The following is a 20656-nucleotide window of genomic DNA, read 5'->3' as shown; positions in this document are numbered from 1 at the left end:
CGTTTGAGATCTGTAAGCGTTGTTAGAGGAGGCCGGTAACCGGTCTTTTAGCCCCTAGCCGGTTAGCCCCCAACCACGAGTGGATTAGCCCCTAGCCGGTTAGCCCCCAACCAGGAGTCGATTACAAACCATCAGATTGACCACCCCACCCCGACCCCCAATCACCTGGAGTTGGTTATAGGGCTAATCGGCCTACACCGTAAATATCCCCTGATGACGGATACCAAAGGCTCGTTGAGGACAATCTGCACTGGATCATGCCCGACGACTTTGCCACACGGCAGTGGACAACTTCATCACATGGGATGATGGCAGGATTACAGACACGGGTGAAAACTACAGTCGCCTTAACCTCCCGTAAGCGCTTACGGAAACTGCTCGCTTACGGGAGATGGTCCCTTGGGAGGGCCTAGACCATATTGAGGCAAATTTTGCCTCATCAGCACATGGTAACGGCACAGACTTACCCCATGTTTTAAATGCTTTATTCATGTGAAGAGTCAATTTCGAGAAAATCCGGTACTTGGAGAAATTTCAATCTCTTGTACTACCAGGAAAACGATAACGTTACAGCATCTCATTATCCAATTTACGCTCTATTATCTGTCGAGTGGTCGCTTACGGGAGGTTAAAAAAAGAAAATTTCAAACTTTTAGCTCTAAAAGTGGTCGCAGTCGCTTACGAGAGGTGGTCGCAATCGGAGGTTCGACTGTATGACCCTATTCAGTTCTCGCAGAGGAGAGATGAAATTAAGTCAAGTCGGTCAAAATTTAATACTTTCAAATCATTACCTTCTCGAATGATGCCGTGAGCTCAGCCAAGTTCTCATCGAGCTCATTAATCTTTGCCTTGATCTTAGACAGCTTCTCCTCTGCAGCTGCCAGCTCTGCATTAGCAGCGGCTAAGGCCTGTCTCTTGGGTTCTACGTCACAGAATACGTGATAGAACTTGATAATGTTGATGCACCATGCGCAGATACCGGCAGCAGCACCAGACTTGGAGCGGATGAAGTCTGGTTCAAACTCAGGATCGTCAAGGTACGGCTGCACTGCCTTCAGGTTACTCTCGTGAATATTTTCTTTGTCGTAGTTCACCAACTGGTCTAAAAATTGATCAACCTTTCAAAGAGACAGAAAAGAAAAATCGTTGGCGGTGGCTGGGAAAATAAATCTTCCCATTTTACTTGCTGCGAAATGTCTCGGTACAGCTGCAGTAAAATCACAAAAAATTGTCCTTGCGTCAGATATTTACCTTGGCCATCATGATTTTGCACTGCTTCCAGCTCCTGTCTTTAGGAATCTTATTGGGCGGAGAAAGCAACACATAAACAGCAGATGTGACGTTGACTACAGCTGAGGGTGGCGAACCAAACGACTTCAACTCTGTCAAGTTGTTCTTGTTCAGTGTGTTCAAAGCTTCTTGAGCGGCTTGCAGAGCAGGTTCAGCTTTGGCTAAGTCCGTTTCACAAGACCTCTGTTTCTCAGCCACATCTTTAGCAATGACCTGAACCTTCTTTTCTTCTTCGTCAGCAATCGCTTTCTCTTTGCTAACCTTCTCAGTTTCGACGCCAACCTTTTCAATCAGTTTGTCCGCATCTTCGTTCTTCTGTTTGAGTTCGACTTCTTGGGAGGCCAGCTTGGCTTTCAGATCATCTACCTGAGAAGCTGTACTCTGTAACTTTAGCAAACCATTTTCGAGACGTTCGGTTTGTTGACTTAACTCAAGCGACTTCTTTTTCAAAAGATTTCGGTACAAGGTAATCTGCAGAGAGTAATTAATATATTCAGTATCTGAGCCTCTATTCTTAACAAAAGTCTTGTGGACACATCAATCAAAGGCTAGAGATATCGCCATGGCAGTCAAACTGAATTTGTATCGTGCGGTTCCGGCCTTTTCTTATGCTCTACAAGATGGTGTAAATTTAACTCTGTAAATAAAACCCTAGGGTGTGACCATTCAAATGAAAGCTATTGAGCAGTAGTTTCATATGATGCTGGTTATTGTGCCACACAAGGTGGTTCTACGTGTTAAAAATTGTTATAATTAAAGTTCACCATCACTTCTTTGGTGTGACTTTGTTTTTGTAGGGAGCATACCTGTTCTAAGAAGCTCTTGGGAGTGGTGTAGTTGTAGCGCCTTTCATTTGCCAAATACAGCTGGCTTTCTTCGTTCACGCTTGTGTGTACAAACGACATGAATTCGGCAACAGAAGGCTTCACCTCATTCTATAAACAAAAAGACGTCGAAAATTAAAGTAGCCATTTTAGGGGCAAAACCTCGATAGAAGCTAGCGTGGTTTATCTTCAAAGAAAGTTAAGATGCCGGGGTCATGCTCACCAATGTTGACATTTAAACAAACAAACAAACAAAAAACAATATAAAATACCAGATTAAACCATTGAGGTATCTCAGGGCTAATTAATGTTCAAGAATTGCTGTTGGGTTTCATGAAATCTTGGTAGATTTTTTTGTTTTCAACCTCTCACCTCAAGCTGTTCCAAGTCATCAATGAACCTCTTGCTGACGGACACCAAAGCCTCCTGGGGCCACTCGTGGAACCAATCAATGGCCGTGCAGTTAGTGACAGCCGGGAACTTACGACTCCTTACACGCAGCGTGGAACCCACGGGAGAGAAGCACAGGACAACCTGTCAGCGGTAACACAACAAATAGCCGCTATTAAATATAGTCCAAACGAAAAATTCACCTTGTCAAAAGATCATGCGGTTTAACAATGAAAGAATTGCATTTATTATATAAACTGCGGTGTTTTACAAGGATTTCCAGCCCTGAAAAAAGCCGAAATTTTACACGTACAAAACTACGATAATTTTTCACTGTATTGATATCGAAGACGTTATGTTGATGCCATGTTTGACGCTTTAACTGTGCTTAACGTTGTTGGCCGATCTTCCTCGGAAGTCTTCGGCAATCTTTCGAAAATGTTCGAAAACGTTCGTGTGACCTTCGAACAATTGTATTATTCTCTATTTATCATCAGCGAACATGTATCTCTCGCGAAAATTCCGTCAAATCGATGCTGGAGTTAAGTTCGTTTACCTTCAAATTTCGTCGCACCCGTTCAATGAAGAACATCCAGCAATTCTCCCTTGTGTCTTGAAGTCCAGCACCTTTCACTTCATTTCTGACTCCGGAGATAATATTCTCAACTTCATCATCAGCGAACAGACCTGGGATCTCACCAGAAGCCAGCAGATCGTTGATCAAAACAAGGAAACTCTCTTCTGGAACTTGCGCGTCCGTCAACAGGAACACAGTGCCGATGTTTTTCAGCCCTGCCTTGGTGCACAGGTTTGCTAAGTCAAGCTGGATAGATGAGAAAAAATGTCCATTGATAATTCAGCACAATTGGCATGCGTGTATTTTTTTTTTCGCACAGTCATATCTATGAAGACATCATTGATCATCGCAGTTATACACACAACTTAGGCGGTTGTCAAATTAAAGCCTGAAAAAAGAAAATTCAGGCCTGAACGGGATTCGAACAAATGACATCTGCGATACTAGTGCAGTGCTCTATCAACTGAGCTATCAAGTCAACTGGGAGCCAGTCACTTTGTGAGTTCGTATAAATATACCCGTAGACGATGAAGATACTGCGAAGAAAGATATGAAGGCATGATTGATCATCGCATCTCTATTACACACCTTCAGGTCTGGGATGCTGTATCCTTTCCTCAGCGTAATCTGAAACACTTCCAAAGCACTGATGAAGGCGGCCAGACGAGCTAAGCTCTGTTTACCGCTACCTCCAACACCCACTAACAAGGCGTTACCACGAGGAGATTCCAGAATACGGTTGATACGACAACTGCAAAACACCACATAAACAAAAAAATTAAGCCACAAAATATATTTGCTTAATTTGGATGTATTCTCTTGATGTTTCTACCATCGGACCAGAATCGCCATAGAACACGAAGCAAAAGAAAAATGTCGCCGAAGGAAAGAGCTGGAAACCACGAGCGGAAAAGAGCGGGAAACAGGTAACCGAAGGAAAGCCCAGGAAAAACGCAACGATGAAAAGCGCGGAAAAATACGTCGTCAATGGAAACAGCGCCAAAGCAGGGGCGCGTAAGATTTATTGGAAGGAACCGGTTGAGATGACCGTTAAATAGTGGTAAGGGTTTTTCCAAAATCAGCAAACCAACCGAGAGAGATGGCGCTTATCATTTATAATTCACTTTCCGTTGATGAGAGACTAAAACTGAGGAATTGAGCAAATGGTCAGGAAATTTCCCGTCTTTCCCTTCCGAACGGGGAAAGGGGAGTACCTTTTTGAGAAGTCCACAATTTTTGAACGGGATTTCCGTAAAATTACTGTTCCAGTTGCTTTTTAATCAAAATTTCCAGAATTGTCTTGTTAGGTCCCCAGAATAAAGTCACGATTGCTTTAAATTTTTCATCTGATTGGCCACTCCACGTGACGAGAGTATTTTTCAAACCAATCTTTGAGAATGAGAAAGTAATTGCAAAAGTTCCACTCACACATGCTGCATAGCGTCATCGAACAACACAAGGTTCATAACTGCGTTCACTTCATTGTAGTTCTCCAGAGCCTCGACCAGTAGTTTATTCAGCGATTCCCAGCCTTGGACTGCCAAGTACTTCGGCTCTCCAATTCCACTCGCAAAATGACAGAACATGTTAGGCTTGGCGTACAAAGCTTCTTCGTCAAAGTCCTACGTGAAACAAGAAAAATTTCGGTTGCTATAACGGGCAGCACTGGCAGTCGTTGGATACAAAGTCTGAAAACCTGACTAAAGTTATCAGTACAGTTAGTTAAAATATGGCAAAGATATTTACAAAAAATATCAAACACTGAGAACATTTCATTTCATAAACATCTTTTCTATTCAAGAATGATCAAATTATCAATGTTTCACCGCACGAAAATAGAGCAAGACAAACCTCGAATATCTTCTTGGTGATGTCTTGTTGTATTCTGTCATAGTTCTCCATGTCTTTCTCTTCTATAAGTTTGTCTCTGTAAACACGATCACACTCGTGCATCCACAACCTCACAAGATCCATCGGCGTCTTTACACATTCGGCTGAAGAAAATAGGATTCCCTACAAAGAAAAAAAAATCATCACTAAAGACCATGTAAAACGCACATACTTGAAAAAAAGTCATTTGTGTTATTTACTCGAGTAACAAGCGTAATGTTTCGGGGTTTGAGTAAACAAAAGTCTACTTTCCCCGTCAAGCGAGGGAACAATTAAGCGCAAAGACGTTTTGATTCGTTTTTTCTGATGAAAGCATAAATGCGAGCAATGGCGATGTTGGGTTGTCATGAGAGCTAAAACCAACGCAAATAGGATAGGTCATTTCTTGAACGTAAACATATACAAAACAATCATAAGTTCAGTTATCAAATAGCCTAAGATTGGCTACATTTGCCACACTAGAGTTTCATACAAACTAGATTAATTAAAGGCAAACCTGAAAGATGTTGGACAAGTCTCGTAAGTTGAAAACGTAGTGAAACTTGACAGCAGTAGGCAAGAAAGTTGAAGTGACCTGTATTGAGATTCGGAAAAAAAAGAAATAACTTTGTTATCGTTTGTTTCAACAACAGACATATTGGTGGCTACAACTTCGTTTATTTGGCCATAACCTTAATGTATGGCACCGTATAGCCTAGAATGAGTTTGAAATACAGGCAAACTGTTGTCCTTTACGTTCGTGAAAATCGCGAAACATTTTGCCCATTTCCGGGTGTTTTTCAAAGTCTCACAAGCAGTAAAAGGAACATCTAAGTCCTGATATTTAACAATTATTCCATGAAACCGCGTTGGATATGAAGTGATAAATAACCAACGAGCGCGTAGCGCGAGTTGGTTATGATCACTTCATATCCAACAAGGTCGAATGGAATAATTGTTTTAGTATATTCTTAATCGGGTTTTTGCCGCCGATTTTTATTTCAACAATTTTACAGAGCGGAAAATTTTTAAACTTGGCGCACTGTTTTCCATATAAGGTAAAACTCCGACTAATGGCTCATAGTCGGAGTTTTTGAGCCAATCAGAGAGCTAGAAATGCAATAGTCGGAGCTGAGAATATACTAAAGACAGATATTCTCCTTACAAGACAAAACACGTCTGTTATGGCACAAGGTTAGAAGAATTTTACTGCTTCTGACCAATATTTCTCCTTGGTTATAAATTCCTCGATTGTTCCAATCTTTTTATTTGAAAATGTATTGGCATTTTAAAATAAAGTAAATCCGATGCGTATACAAGTCGAAAAGCGCTAGATGAAACAAAGGCGCACCTTCTGGTTCATGGCTACAGCTGCATCAACAAGTTTCTCAGAATTCTTCTGCACTGCTTGTGGTAAGCCTGCAGCGTTTATGTGTCCATTTAAGATGTTCAGGTAGATAGTCTTCAGGGCATCCAGTCCCGGGAAGCTGATGGCAAATACTGCAAAGTGGCGTTGCAGTCGAGGGTTGATAGTGAAGCTACCAGCCGTGGGATTCATACAAGCAACATATTGGCAGTTGTGAACCTCTTTAAGCGACAGCTTAGCTCTGTCGTACCAATGGTTGTAGTCCAAATGCTGTCTTATGAGAGTGTGAGGCTGTACTGTGCCATAGGTGTCAACCTGGATTGAGAAAAACAAAAAGTAACGTGGTATACATAGCCAATTAATACTCAAAGCAGTGGAAGAGTGGGACATAATGTAACCAATGATAAACGCACGAGAACACGTAACCAATGAAAAGAGCGGAACTGTTGCAAAGCGCGGGATTCCAGACACGTGAGACAACTGAGTTTTTATTTTGTATTTGATTGGCCAACAAATACCTTCGTCACACTGATTGGTTAACGTTAAAAAGCTAATTACACTTGTATAAATTTGTAAAACTTGCATGAAGAAACAAAGAGACATAATTATTTTCAAAAGACATTGTCTAGTCAATCTGGTCTTCTGGAAACCTAATCAGAACCACTTTTTTTGGGACGTTATTATGTTTTATTTCTTTTAATTTCCTATATTTTGGGAGCGTTTTTAAAGTTATTCCACTCGCGCTTGTTGGATATGTGATGGTTATAACCAACTCGACGCTATGCGCCTCATTGGCTATCAACCATCTCATATCCAGCGCGCGGTCATATAATAATAGTTAATTATACAAGACTAATTAAGTAGACAAATCCAAAGCAGACTCTATCACATAGAAGCACGTACCATGGGCATGTTCATGTCGTCGATAAAATAGATCAGTTTTTTCGTTCCAGGCGGTCCATAGTTTCGACCAGCTTTCTTCTCCAGCGGTTTATCCAGCACGGATTGCAACATAGCGGATGTTGTGTAGTAGTTGAAAGGCACGTTTGTCACGATCACGTTATCTGGATCCATTGCTGCAAACTTATCGCCAACCAACACGGTCTTGCCCGTGCCTGCGCTGCCCACGAGCATGATGGGTCTGCGGTTTTCCATCAAGAGATCCATGAAGTACCGCACTCGAATGGTTTCCTGAGTGTGCACGAGCACGGCCTGGGAACAAGAAGGACTGGTCACAATTTTGAAATTATTTGTGCGGTTAGTTTTTAGTTCGAGGCAGTTTACTTTAATAGTTCTGAGTCTGACAAGAGTCGCTACAGTCCAACCTTACCGTTCAATTTAAGATTCAAACTTTGGTTGAAAACGTTTTGACATTTTGTTGGTTTTGCGTGACGACTCTATATTTCCCAACATAATTAAGGAAGAAACACCTAACATACGCTTGAAAACACCAAAACATAACAAGATCTCTAAAGCATTAACTTCACAATGGGGGTTTGCATGCCATTTTAAGCTTGTCGCATTCACAAAAAACTCCTAAAGGAAAAAAAATTAAACATCAAACCTGCAATGGCATCTCAGAATCCAGCTCGAACTTGGGAACTTTCTCTGTCCACGGCACAAATTTCTTGGTTTCCGAGTCGATGAAGTAATCAAACACGGTACCAGCCGAGGGAAACTTGATGGTCTTAAATTCAGTCACCCACCACTTGGAGAATTCTACTCGGTAGTCAACAAGCTGAATGATAAAAGAGAGAACATTAGGCACACGCTTGATGAGTTTTTGGCAGAGGAAAAGTATCGTTTTTGGCAAATTGCCGTAGGAAAAAAAATGTTTCTGACTTTTTTTTATTTGTGTCAGTGATTCCTCATTGTGTCAGCTTAGCTGGGTATACAAATCCAGCAATTGTCTAGCATTCCGCACGCCAAAAAGAATCCGTTTATAGCTAGCATACGCCATACAAAACTTTATAGAGTAACGAAACCAGTATGGAGAGTTTTGGATGGAATCTCAAACGTCTTTCCTGAGCAGGAGATGAATTTTCCCGAGCTTAGAGAGACATGTTCACGGCTGCACTAATACACACCTGATCCTGAAACATGGCTCCACCAAAGGCCCACACAGCAGCGAACACGAAGTACAACTCATACAGCTCTTTGTTACAGTCAGGTGGAGTGTTGGTAGGGTTCAACAGACACTCCAGGAGGTAGCACAGCGTGGTTACCATGGTGATGTCGGGAACAGGCGTGATTTTCTTAAAGCGCACGCGCAGCGTGTCTAGGCAGATGGGAACGTACTTGTCAAACAGGATTTGCAAGTTAGCTTTCTCGGACTGAACTTCGCGCGTGTCAATCCAACTTGATACATACGGATTCCATCCAACATCAGCGTAGTTGAGGAAGAGAATTCCGGCACGGGACACAGTAGCGGGAGTGGCAGTCTTCAAATGGCCGATCTCGAACAAGAGCCTCATTGATGGAGTGAGGGGAACACGTTCATTACTGGCCAGTGTGAGGACCTAGAGAAAAAGACATTTTCATTAATCCCTGAAATTTAGTCAGAGCCTTGTAAGTAATTCTCCCAAAACTTCCGTTAACCTCTGATGGCCAAATACTTTCTCAGTATAAAAGGCACCAAAGTAAACTTACTACAGTCGCTTTCAAAAGAAAACCATGTCAATTAGAAAATGAATGCATGTATTTTACAGAAAAATCTCGCGATTCTCTAGATCAGTTCAACTGTCCCATCAGCGTCAGAACCATTTACCAGCTACAAAGACAGCATCTTTTCCCTTCAAACATTCTCTTCCATGCTTTAAATTCTACATAAAACCCAGAATTTGGTTACTCGTCGTTGTTTTACAGAGGGCGGCTAAGAAGCTTTCAAAGCGAAACAAAACACGTGCAAAACCCCTAAAGCATTTGGTTACCTTGTTGTCATCCATCACGGTGTTGAGTGACTCAATCCACATAGGATCAATATCTCCGTCAAGCACAATCCATTTAGGACTGTCATTGTTGATTGATGCCAGATCACGCATAATGGTGGAAAACAAACCTGGAAGAAAAAGTTATACTGTCTAGCTCCTTCAATAGGCAAAAAGATATGACCCTTTTCTGGTCTAAAGTTATGCGAATACAATCCCCCCAAGGAAAAACGACGGCGACTGGTACATTTACTTATAATTCTTAGCGCACGAAAACTGGAACAACGCTCATAAAGACGCACAGAAAGGTTCTAAAATCTTCAAACCTAGCATACATTATGTCGTTGGCACAGGGACATATATTGCAAAAATAAGGCTTTTCTTGTATGGGCTGTATAAGACTCGCACGGTATTGTGGTAAACTGATTTGCGGCTAAATACAGGATTTGCATCACACTAAAATGTTCTGAGGTTATCACTTTGGTTAGCATAAACAACACTCCAGTTAGCCTAAATATCACTTTGGTAAGCTTGAACAGTACTCCGGTTAGCCTGAGTAGCGTTTCTGTTAGCTTAAGTTAGCACTGACTTGGGAATGGTTGGCTCTTTAATAGGGTGCAATTCTTGTATTTAGCTGTAGGTGTAAAATGTACAGCCGCCATTTTTTTTCCTAAGAGGATTCGAAATACAACTTACCATCTTTCCATTCCCTGGTCGCCGGATTAATAAATCCGAACAGTTCATCAGCCGTCACAGCTTTAGGATTGATGTCATGTAGTAATGGCTTCCTCTTTTGGTTCTGGTAGGTCTTGTTCAGAGTTTTGATAACCTGTGTCTTACCCGTACCCGCGGGACCGAGAACGAACACAGAATGCCTCACAGCCAACAACTCCTCCAGCTGTACAATCTTGAGGATAAAGCTGTCTTCTGTTTGTAGTTTAAGATCCTGGAAAAAAAGAGAAACAAGAAAAAAATTAACATATTGAACTTAGCACTTAATTTAAGAATTGCTAAAGGGGCTACGTCACGGTTTGCGCATCTTAAAAAGTTTATCCTAAGCTCTTCAAATTCGTCGTTTGTAATCCGTTTGTAATCTTCTTCATCCCTAACCATCCTTGTTCCTTTATGGATTATTATTATTTCTTTAGTGGTTTTCTGTCTTAGTAAACTATTATTTTCAGGTTTCCCTCAATGTAAAGGTAATTTTGTACGTGACCAAAGTAACTCAAAATACCGTGACTGGGCTCCGTAAAGTTAACGTTTTTTAAAATACACAAGCCGAATGAAAACAACAATACTTATCAGCTTGAGTCGCTGTGTTAATATGCCAAACTTTTAATACTAATTCATTCCTTTCTACACATTTTCACTTGCCAATAGAAATTGTTTACACCTTACCAGGGCAGACTTTTTCACAAGAGCTTCAAAGTCCATGTCACGCTTTCTTGGTACATCCAGAGCAGGGAAGAGATCACCGATCAATCCCATGAAGACAGGAACGTCATCCGTGACGATCTTAGGGATGTTAAAGTCACGCAATGCACGCATAAGCACCTGATCCTCAGGGCGTTCTCTGTCACTTCGCTTGAGGGAACCAGCGACAACCAAAACCGACTTGATAGCGCGGAGACCCCAGTCATAATGATCCTAAATGTGGGAAGAGGAAGATTAGTTCGCCATTGTAGAACTCTGAGTAATTTTGCAATGAAACCCAACCAAACTCACATTTGGCAAATCATTGTAAACACAACTCACTCATTGAACCAGTTAGACCTCGCGATCGAAGTAAAAACATGTCACAAAAAGACAGCACGGAAAAAAGGCGCATTTTGGCAACTCGCTACTGGTTTGGTTTTACCCTTGACTGGCGCTCGAATTGCTTTAAATACAAGCCTAAAACAATCTCCCTTCCTTAAAGTTATTGCAAATGCTCTGAAGTACAAAATATGGCTCGCTGAACATGGAAAAAAATGTCTTTCTCAGCAGCAAGGTTGGACAGAAAGCATTTCATGGAGATAAAAAAAGTAATAAAAACCGTTTTCGAGTTCGCAAGTCAGTCGTGTTCATGTTCGCAGGTCAGTCATGTTCCTCATTACAAGAGAGATTCCAGCCGGCGCCATGCACTCACCTGTTTAGAGAGCAGTTCTTTGCAGAGAGAGTACAGAGTGATGAACTTTCTGGCCAAAGCTCTTGCGTCCACGAACCCTTCAGCCACCAACATGATTTCACAGATCAGTTCAAAGTCAGGAACCACCATAGCACATGGCCTGAAATACAAAATATACAAACAAGAAGTTAAAATTTCACTTCAGAGTAAAGCCAAAATTCTTCCAAAGGGAAGTGTGCAAAACGAATAAAACCACTCAAGAGAATTTTGATTTGGATCACTTACCGGAACAGAGCCTTGAGATTTTCAGGCAGTTCAGTTCTGCCGGCGTATCCAGGATTCATGGTGATAAAGAGACCAACAGTCGGTACCAACACGATCTCCTCTCCTTGGAAGATGAAGCGTTTCTTCTTATCTTTGATGGCATCCTGGATGGATTTCACTTGAACTGCGACCACGGACAGCACCTCTACTGAGATGCGGTTGAACTCATCAAAACAGCCCCAGGCACCTGTCTGTGCCAGTCCTTTGTAAATGTTACCAATCGACTGAAAAGGGAAAGACGCGTTTTACGGTTAAAGAGATGTTTGAAACAACAAAAAATTACGTCTGCGTTATAGTCTATACCTTGTAGTCCATCTGTTCGGAGCAGTTAAACACATACACCATGATTCCAAGAGCTCGTCCCAGATCTTTGGTAGTTTCGGTTTTTCCGGTTCCAGCGGGGCCTGCAGGCGCACCACTCATGGTTAGATGAAGGGACTGGGTCAGAGTGATGTAACACCTGAGCGAAGAGGAAATATAAAGAAACATCTATAGTTACTTGTAGCATTAAGATGGAGAAAGATCCCGTTTCAATAACGATGTCTTCTCAAGAATTGGCCAAGCATGTTAAAACAAATGAAAGAAGTAATCAGCTACTGACAGAATGACAGCTGATCCGTTGCTTTTACTTTCAAGACCAGAGAGAACCAGGCACATACACAGAAGCCTACGCACACTCCAAAACAACCGCGTTTTCTCTAAGAATCAGAATCTATTGAACTGACCGCAAATCAACGATATTTACCTGTCAGTCAAAGGCGTAATCACCAAACGAGGCGTGTTTCCAAGATACTCGTAGGAATACTTGAACTGAGCGTCACAGATGTTAGCAAAGCAGTGAGCTATGGAGTCATCCCAGCGATGTCTGAGCTGACTGAGCCATAGGAAAGCCAGTGCGTTCTCTACTTTCTGATGGATCAACTTGGCCACCACATCTCGAGCGTGCACATCGATTGTACAGATGGTCATGATCTTCTGGCGATCGCCTTTAGACAAGTCGCCGATTAACATGTTGATCAATGTTGTAAGCTGGGCAACCTGAGAAGAAAGGGATAAATCAGAGGTTAAACTCACCAGAATTACACAATATTTAATTCACTAAGATACTTGGACGACGAGGATTGGCAAGAAACTGTACTGTCTACTGATTCACGAGCGCTCCTCTCTCATTGAGAGAGAGAGGAACAGCGCGGGATGGCGTACATGGGATGAGGCCAGAGCTGCTGCAGCCAACAGAGAAAATTGGAGGCATTCTGTGGAGGCCTTATGTGCCACGAGGCACAAAGAAGCTAGGTAACAGGTAACAGGTACTGATTCACGAGCGCTCGCATTGCTAAGCTCGATTTCCGTCGCTCTCTTGATTCCGGTCTATGTTCCTCCCCGAGAAGGAGCCACGGGGGAGGAACGCGGGCTCTTTTTCCGAACAGCGGCCTGTAATCGAGCCTATCGCATTGTCTGATCCACAATGACTTCTAAATTCTTAGAGCGGGAAATGCCAACTAATTTTAAAACAGAAACATGCTCTGAATGGATTGCGTTTGTGTCTCATCCAAAGTAGTTTGCAAGCACTGAGTTTGTTGCACCACAAGGAAAGCAGCGAACCATCAGTCACGTTAACTCAAATATAATTTATACACCTTTCAACGGCTTACTAATGTTAACCGACGAAATTACGAGTCGTTATGCAATTTTTCTTATCTCTCTTTAAATTTTCGTTACTAACATATAACGGAGTGATCCAGTGTAACCTATTCCACTCCATATGACTTTTCATTTACAACGTTGTAAGACCGTGAAAAAAATTACTTCTTGTGATAAAGCCCGACGCTTGGATATTTTCTTTATACAATACACATGCCACGAAATCACCAAAACAGTATTTTTACGGAGCCTAGTACCTGTTTCTTGTAGTAGTCTTTCAGCGCATTCTCGTATCCCTCTTCCAGTCTTCCAAAAGCTAGCACGACTTCTGTGGTCCACCAGATTTGAGTTCCACACAGGGCGACCTGGGCCGGGTAGTCAAACAGCCACTGGTCACGTGGTTTCTCTTCATAAGATACAACAGCTTCTGAAAGCTCATGTTTGACTGTAGCGCGCATGGCATCCATTACACGGTTTAACCACACTTCAACCTGGAACAGAAGAAACATAAACAAATCAGTGCAATCACATTCTCTTGTTTAGACTGAAACATAATGAACATCTTAAGCCGCGTCCACACGACGCAGTAGAAATTTGAAAACGGCACTTTACTCTGACGAATCAAATGTTTTCCGTTCACCCTAAGGCGGAGAAATTTGGAAACGAAACAATCGCCGGTCCTTTTGGATTTGTCTGAGGAAACTCGGGTAGGGAAATCACATTATTATCGTAACGCCATCGTTTTAGAAAAGCTTCCTTTTCAAAATGTTTTCCGTCCACACGAAAACGCAAAGCCAGCATTTGGTTTCAAGAGCGTTTTCGAAAAGCTCCGTTTTCCTGACGGATTAGTGTGGACGGTAGGCCAAAAGCTGCGTGTTCAAATTTCTCCGGCGCAGCGTGGACGGAGTCTTAAAGAATCATTGTTGTGCGAACGCACGCAAATATAGCAATTTTCCATTGACTTTTGATTTTATAGGCAAAACAGTTGTGCTCAAAACTCAAAACAATACGTGTACCAAGTTGTTTATTCAACCATTCTGAAGTGAAAACAGAATCTCACACTCAAAACATCTAGAGAAATAAACCCAAATATTTTTTTTCACCTGTCCTGAACAGTCGCAAGGCTTGTTGAAGTCCACATATTCCCCTTCTTTACTGTACATCCCAACAGCTTCCTTAGTGGGGTTACCATCAGCATCATCTACAAACTTCAGTTTTGCCATGTTGTCAAACAACTTGGACAAGTGACGACTAACCTATTAAACACAACAACAAAATAAAAGTTAAAATTCTCCTAACTTAGTACTTTGCAATTGTATCAATGTAAATTGTAAGAATTTTGTCATACATTGTGAAAATACTTAGTAGTCGATGATAGCTGCTTTCGTCTTCACTAATTTGCGTGACATGTCGAAATTTGGAACTGTAAAGGGTCCATCACTACAACTTTTTGGTTATCTCATTGGATGGTTTGCAGAACAAAGCACCCAAAAGAAAAGTTCATTCATGTTTGAACTTTTTTAGCCCTAACCTTTCGTTACGACTGCTGGTACGAGAGGGGAAAAAAAACTTTTAGGCTCTAAAAGTTTACCTCAATAGGCTGGTTGCCAAAGTACCCAAAAGAAAAGTTCATTCATGTTTGAACTTTTTTAGCCCTAAACTTTCGTTACGACTGCTGGTACGAGAGGGGAAAAAAACTTTTAGGCTCTAAAAGTTTACCTCAATAGGCTGGTTGCCAAAGTACCCAAAAGAAAAGTTCATTCATGTTTGAACTTTTTTAGCCCTAAACTTTCGTTACGACTGCTGGTACGAGAGGGGAAAAAAACTTTTAGGCTCTAAAAGTTTACCTCAATAGGCTGGTTGCCTTTAGAGAGAATATCCAGCAAGTCTGCAGACGACACGAAATAAAAGCGCGGGAAAGCAAGACGTTTGGTTTCCAGATACTCGGCCAAGGCCTTCTCACAAAGTGACAACCTACAAGAAAAAACAATGTTATTACGTATTGCATTGCTTTTGCTGGGCGCTGAGATGGGAAAAGAAAATTTACACAGCGTTTTCTGGCGCGGCAAACAGAGCAATGATGCTTTATTTTTTGGGCTAAGCCGAATCAATCATGAATTCCCTCACTCGAGTTTCCCTGCTTTTTTCACAAGTTACTGATTTCTGCTTAGATTTTTGATTGGTACCTTACATTATTTTTCACCTTTGGGATCATTTGAGTGAAACAATCATCACGCACCTTTCTTGCAAGTTTTCCAGCTTCTCATACAGTCCTTCTCTGTTGCAGCAATTGACCACGTTCGGGATTTCCGCGGCCTCTTTCATCAGTTCCTATAAAAATAGTACGGGCAAATTGTAATTGTACGGCAGTCTTTATCCTGTTTAAAGAACACTAAATTTTGCACTTGAGTTTATAACTGCAATGGTAAACGGTTTCAGCCCATTGCAATTTTGCCAAAATCAATTTTACTTGACAAAAAAAGAAGCAGCACTTAAAATATCTCTTTTATTTATAATCAATAAACGGTTAAAATGTCACTCCTTTGCGCTCACCTTAAAGTCAACATCAATTCCGTCGAATCGCTTGGAGTCCTCAGGTAACTGGTTACGAATATCTTCAGAGCCAATGAAGATACTCTCCAAATGAGACCATGTTCTTTGCACCTCAAACCAAATGGAGATCACAGAGTCTGACACAGACAGCTTCTTCTGCCACAAAGAGACTTCTTCCAAGAAATGCCCGATGTACTTGGATGTGATTAGATTTTGAAGTTGCACCTAGGAAAAAAGAAATATTCATTCACTTAATTAATCCATCAAATACTCGAAACAGATGGAGAAAAGCAGACACTTTTCGTCATCTTTTTGCCGGTTTAGAAAACTTATCAGCCAATGAAAGGAGTTACCAGCGCACGTGTAACTTGTTGGCACGTGGTTGCTTTGAGGCAGTTTGAGCTTCAAATATCAATTAATTGGAAAACCAACAAAAGGGCGACCTGTTTGTCCAGAATCAAAGGAACGATGAATTTTTACTGCAGATGTTTAAAAGACAATCGGAAGTGACATACTAAACAGGAAAATTGTTATAGGCATTATGTTAAATGCTATAGACTGATAGCCGAAAGCTTATGTTTTAATCTTTTTAACCAGAGAACGTTTTTTAATACTTTTTAAAGGAAAAATGTTATTGCAAAAATCACTGTAGATTATTGTTACCTGGTTATCCTCAAGAGTTTCAATCAATTCCTCGCTTGATTTGAGTAATGGGATACCGGTTCTTAAGTGGCTTTCATATTCAAACTCCATCTGCGACCAAGTGACATCCAATTCCTTCAGCACTTTCTCCATTCCCAGTTCTTTTGTGGCCTTGTCCACGATTCCACGGACTTCGTCTTCAAAGTTGTGCAGGTTGAGGGCCAGCAGATCAGCTAAGTTTGTATCGTCATTCATCACAAATTTCACCTGAAAGGGAACAGCATAGTCAAGGGCTTTCAACTTTTGAGATGTTTTCTCGTGTTTTCCAAAACTATGTGTGACTAATAGATTTGATTTTGGTTTCACGTCCAAGAAAGTCACGCAACATAACGTGCAATTTACAAATAAGTCAAGTGTAATATCAACCTTTTAATTTTTGTCTAAGAGGGCACGGCAACGAATCCTGCAATCTGATTGGTTCTTAGCGCAGTCCGGATTTTCCTATCGCTGACCACAGTCGACTGCGACCTCGGACTTTGAAAATTCTGCCTCAGGTCTGCGGCCTCGGGCAGCATTTTCAAGACCTCGGTCACAGTTTTTCACTATACCGGCCTAAATAACAAATAATCTGACCTGTCAAATGGTGGCAACGTTTGTGCACAAAACACTACCTCGGAATTGAAATGGAATTGAAACTGGAATGGAAATGCAACTCACTTTAGTGGCCTGCATAAGCTGTTGCCAATGGCGGTCCCTGATAGCCGGATTCTGCAACTCTCCCACAGCCCTTAATGACGTCACCATGTTCTTGACAGTAGAGTCCAGTCCAGTGAACGCGTCCCATGCACGCATCTCTTTGTCAAGTCCCCGGATCTCCTTCACAAACCTCTTACACTCCATTTCCATGTTCTCTACGTTGATGTCGGCCCACAGTGTGTACTTCCACTCGTCAATGCTGCTTAAAACAACTTCAATCATGTCCCAGAGCTGTTTGAGAAGGGACACTTCACGGCGGCATGCACGAAGCTGTTTGTAATCAGGGAAGTTCACCTCAAATAAGCCGGCGGACTCGGAAAGCGCGTTCATTTCTTCCTCCATGGCACAGATCTGGAAGTTGGCCTGTGAACACAAAAACAATATCTGGTAAATTGATGACCTGATCGCTCTATCAAGTGTATTAGGCGCTCCATAGTCTACTCTAAGATCACAAATATTTACAAGGTATTTTCCCGCCTTGTAGGCTTAGAAATTCTTCGCACAAAGATTCACGACCTTTTGAAAAGGTACCAACCATTGCAAAGGCTAACGCAAAAAACAACGTGAGAAATATAGCACTGACCCTGTCTAAGCGATCGTAATAATTCGTGGAATCGAATTGGAATGGAGCTGTCTTGCGGAAGTCCTCTCTGAATTCGTGCTGTTTGATCTGTAAAAAACAAAATCAGAAAACAAAATAGATGAAAACAACTTCAAAAGCGTTACGTTGTGATACTAAGAGGTAGCAGACTTTCAAACTTACATCGAACTGTCCACATTTTCGTCTGATGATGGCGACTTCAGAGGCCTGGAGAGGAGCCACCTGTTGCTTCACTGTCACAGCAATCTTCTTGGTGTTGTTCCACTGTTCTGGAAGTTCCTGTGTATAAACAAGTTCACAGGGGAGTTCAGATTCGCTCGCTCATTTGCCCAGAAGTTATTGATCAATACTAGCTTTTTGTTTGAAAACTGCACTTTTACTGCCTTCAAATCGCCCTGAAAAGGACGCTGTTGTGAGCAGAAAAGTGTATCAAACACTCTTAACGCCCCGTCCACACTAGGCTGGAGGAACTCTAGAAACGCATCAAACGTTTTCCGTCTACACTACGCCGGTGAAATTCAAAAACGCAACAATTACCAGTCATTTTGGATTTGTGTTTGAGAAAAACTCGGGCAGGGAAATTACACGATTATCGTGACATCACAGTTTTCGAATATAGTAGCTCCGTTTTCAAAATGTTTTCCGTCCACATTAACACGTAAAGCCGGCGTTTCTCAAATTCCTCCGGTTTGAAGAGAGTTCTCGAAAAACTCCTTTTTCGTGACGGATTAGTGTGGACGGTAGGCCTAACTGTAGAAATAAAGCTACGCTTTCAAATTTCTCCGGGCGTAGCGTGAACGGGGAGTTACAGAAAGCTCGACTTTTATCCGTTAGGTGCAACCCCTATAATGCCTTTCAGTGGCAAACGAAAATTTTACGCCTTTGGTCTATAGTTATAGAACGATTCATAAAAAAATAACTCTCTTTGTAGCAGCAACAATTGACTTTACCTGAAGCTGTGTGTGTACTTCCTCTGGCATTTCTTGTCCGTATGTCTTGAGAAGTTCAATAGTCTGTTTAAGTGGCTCAAACATTTCATCAGTCACTGTCTGTCTGTCCTTGACAGCCATGAGGTGTCCCATGACAGCCACTAAGCCGTTGTAATCTCCTTCCTCTACAGGCTGTGTCAAACCAACATCTGCTACTTTAATGAATTCTGCCAAGTCGTTCAGGCTGAAGAAAAACAAACGTTATTGAGTTATAAGATTGTAATTTTAACTAGAAATGTATGGCGTTTCCAGTTCATTTTGTCACGTCAAGATGTAGTGGAATAACTCTCCAGATTCCATAGTTTCTTAAAACGAATTCACTAGCAGCAAACACGTCTCAATTCTGTTTTCTACAACTAAAGAGTTGTGGATTCCAACAGGGGATAGAACAGACTGACATGACCAGAAATGTATTCCTTGTTTTCTTTGCACTAACAACTTTTAATCAGAGTCAAAATGTCTAGTCGGCCATTATTCTAACTAATCAGAGACAGACAAAAGTGATACCTGTTTGTGACATGATCAATAAGATGTTGTTTGAACATATAGCTCCATCGTTTGATGATATTCAGTAACGCTTGTTTGAAGGGTCTGGCATCCACACGGAACCATGTATCAAAGATCTTTGTTCCCTCCACCTCATCCACTTCAGAATACAGCTTTTCATAGGTGTCGATCTAGGAAAAATAAAAAAATTCTTGTTTCAGTAAAACTTGAGTAAGAAAAGCCTGCGTGTTATTCAGTGAACTTTAATTTTAACACCATTCATTCGGGTATCTTAAAGAACTACAAGGGAAACTATGTGGAGATTAATTGACTGAATAAACGTCAGAAATCTTTGAATTTGTTTGGCTATATCATCGTTGTCAATTCGCTTGGTACACTGTACGCGCGCTTTACATTGTCAAATTCAAAGCACATTCAGAATTTAAAGCGAAAACCTTTTCACTTGTGATGAAAAAAAACACCTTTTTTTTTTTTAGAAATAGTCAGTTTTACAGTTAAAGTGGCCATGCCTTGCTTCCAACAAAGCCACATAAAACGTACGATAGTAGAAAATTCTTATCTATACAAAACAAAACTCTTTTATGTCGCTCCCTCTGTAATGAACTTTTGTTCTACCACATTTAGCTTAACATGGTTGTAACCATCCCGAAAGACATGGCTAGCCTGGTTACCACGCGCATATTTGTTTAGTCTTTCCATAGCCATATGAAACATATATTTCTCTTTTTATATCTCTTTTATAATACTGATGTAAATTAACTCTGTAAATAGCGCGCAACAATAAAAAAGTTGAAGTTTAAATTTTTTCGCTCTTGATATTCATCCCAAACAATTGTCTTACCTGTTCCTTAAACTGAGCCAGAGTAGGAGGATTCTCTGGAACTCCTTCTTCAGCGTGAGCTTCAATCTCCTCAGCTGTTAGTACGTGGTTGTACAAGAGGAACTGTCTCATAAACTCATTCCTGTCATCTAGCCACAAGTAAGCGTATGCATCGAAAGAACTGCGGTATTCATTGGCTTTGTTCATGATGCCTGTTACACGATCCATCATGTCTTGACGCATCTCCGATAAATCAAGCATGTCTTCTACATCGTTCTGCGAAACAGAAATCAGGACTCAATTACGTCAAGTGTTTTTTACGTTCATAGTTTGGTGCAAACTGTAATTACATCAGCAATGTTCCTTTTTGTCTCAAAGGAATCAATACCGTACTTTAACAAAATTTGTGGTGTAGAATCGTCAAATTAAAGCCACTTGTAATCCAATTCCATTCCGCCACCTTATTCATTCAG

At 41.3% G+C, this 20656-nt stretch overlaps 1 protein-coding gene across 1 annotated transcript in view; it reads right to left on the bottom strand.

The window, feature by feature from the left end:
* The window catches only part of LOC110051531 (dynein beta chain, ciliary-like), a 43251-nt gene that overhangs the window by 12558 nt on the left and 10037 nt on the right, over positions 1-20656 (bottom strand). Inside the window, exons 16-47 of the mRNA XM_089288639.1 lie at positions 20205-20459; positions 19364-19533; positions 18818-19040; positions 18030-18146; positions 17850-17936; positions 17228-17629; positions 16532-16777; positions 15869-16093; positions 15555-15646; positions 15163-15289; positions 14419-14571; positions 13573-13806; positions 12420-12712; positions 11978-12134; positions 11636-11898; positions 11372-11510; positions 10642-10890; positions 9940-10189; positions 9247-9374; positions 8404-8835; positions 7881-8054; positions 7220-7528; positions 6302-6631; positions 5468-5545; positions 4933-5094; positions 4510-4703; positions 3670-3832; positions 3061-3327; positions 2487-2648; positions 2097-2225; positions 1252-1761; positions 792-1118 (exon numbers count right to left, since the gene is read on the bottom strand). Coding sequence (XP_089144765.1) covers positions 792-1118; positions 1252-1761; positions 2097-2225; positions 2487-2648; positions 3061-3327; positions 3670-3832; positions 4510-4703; positions 4933-5094; positions 5468-5545; positions 6302-6631; positions 7220-7528; positions 7881-8054; positions 8404-8835; positions 9247-9374; positions 9940-10189; positions 10642-10890; positions 11372-11510; positions 11636-11898; positions 11978-12134; positions 12420-12712; positions 13573-13806; positions 14419-14571; positions 15163-15289; positions 15555-15646; positions 15869-16093; positions 16532-16777; positions 17228-17629; positions 17850-17936; positions 18030-18146; positions 18818-19040; positions 19364-19533; positions 20205-20459 — 7047 coding nt within the window. The remainder of the gene's footprint in view (positions 1-791; positions 1119-1251; positions 1762-2096; positions 2226-2486; positions 2649-3060; positions 3328-3669; positions 3833-4509; positions 4704-4932; positions 5095-5467; positions 5546-6301; positions 6632-7219; positions 7529-7880; positions 8055-8403; positions 8836-9246; positions 9375-9939; positions 10190-10641; positions 10891-11371; positions 11511-11635; positions 11899-11977; positions 12135-12419; positions 12713-13572; positions 13807-14418; positions 14572-15162; positions 15290-15554; positions 15647-15868; positions 16094-16531; positions 16778-17227; positions 17630-17849; positions 17937-18029; positions 18147-18817; positions 19041-19363; positions 19534-20204; positions 20460-20656) is intronic.

Source organism: Orbicella faveolata, unplaced genomic scaffold (genome assembly GCF_042242905.1).
Source record: "Orbicella faveolata isolate gen_17 unplaced genomic scaffold, um_ofav_v1 contig_2, whole genome shotgun sequence".
Lineage (NCBI taxonomy): Eukaryota > Metazoa > Cnidaria > Anthozoa > Scleractinia > Merulinidae > Orbicella > Orbicella faveolata.
Note: the sequence above shows the minus strand (reverse complement) of the source record. Positions and strands in the feature narration are given on the sequence as shown.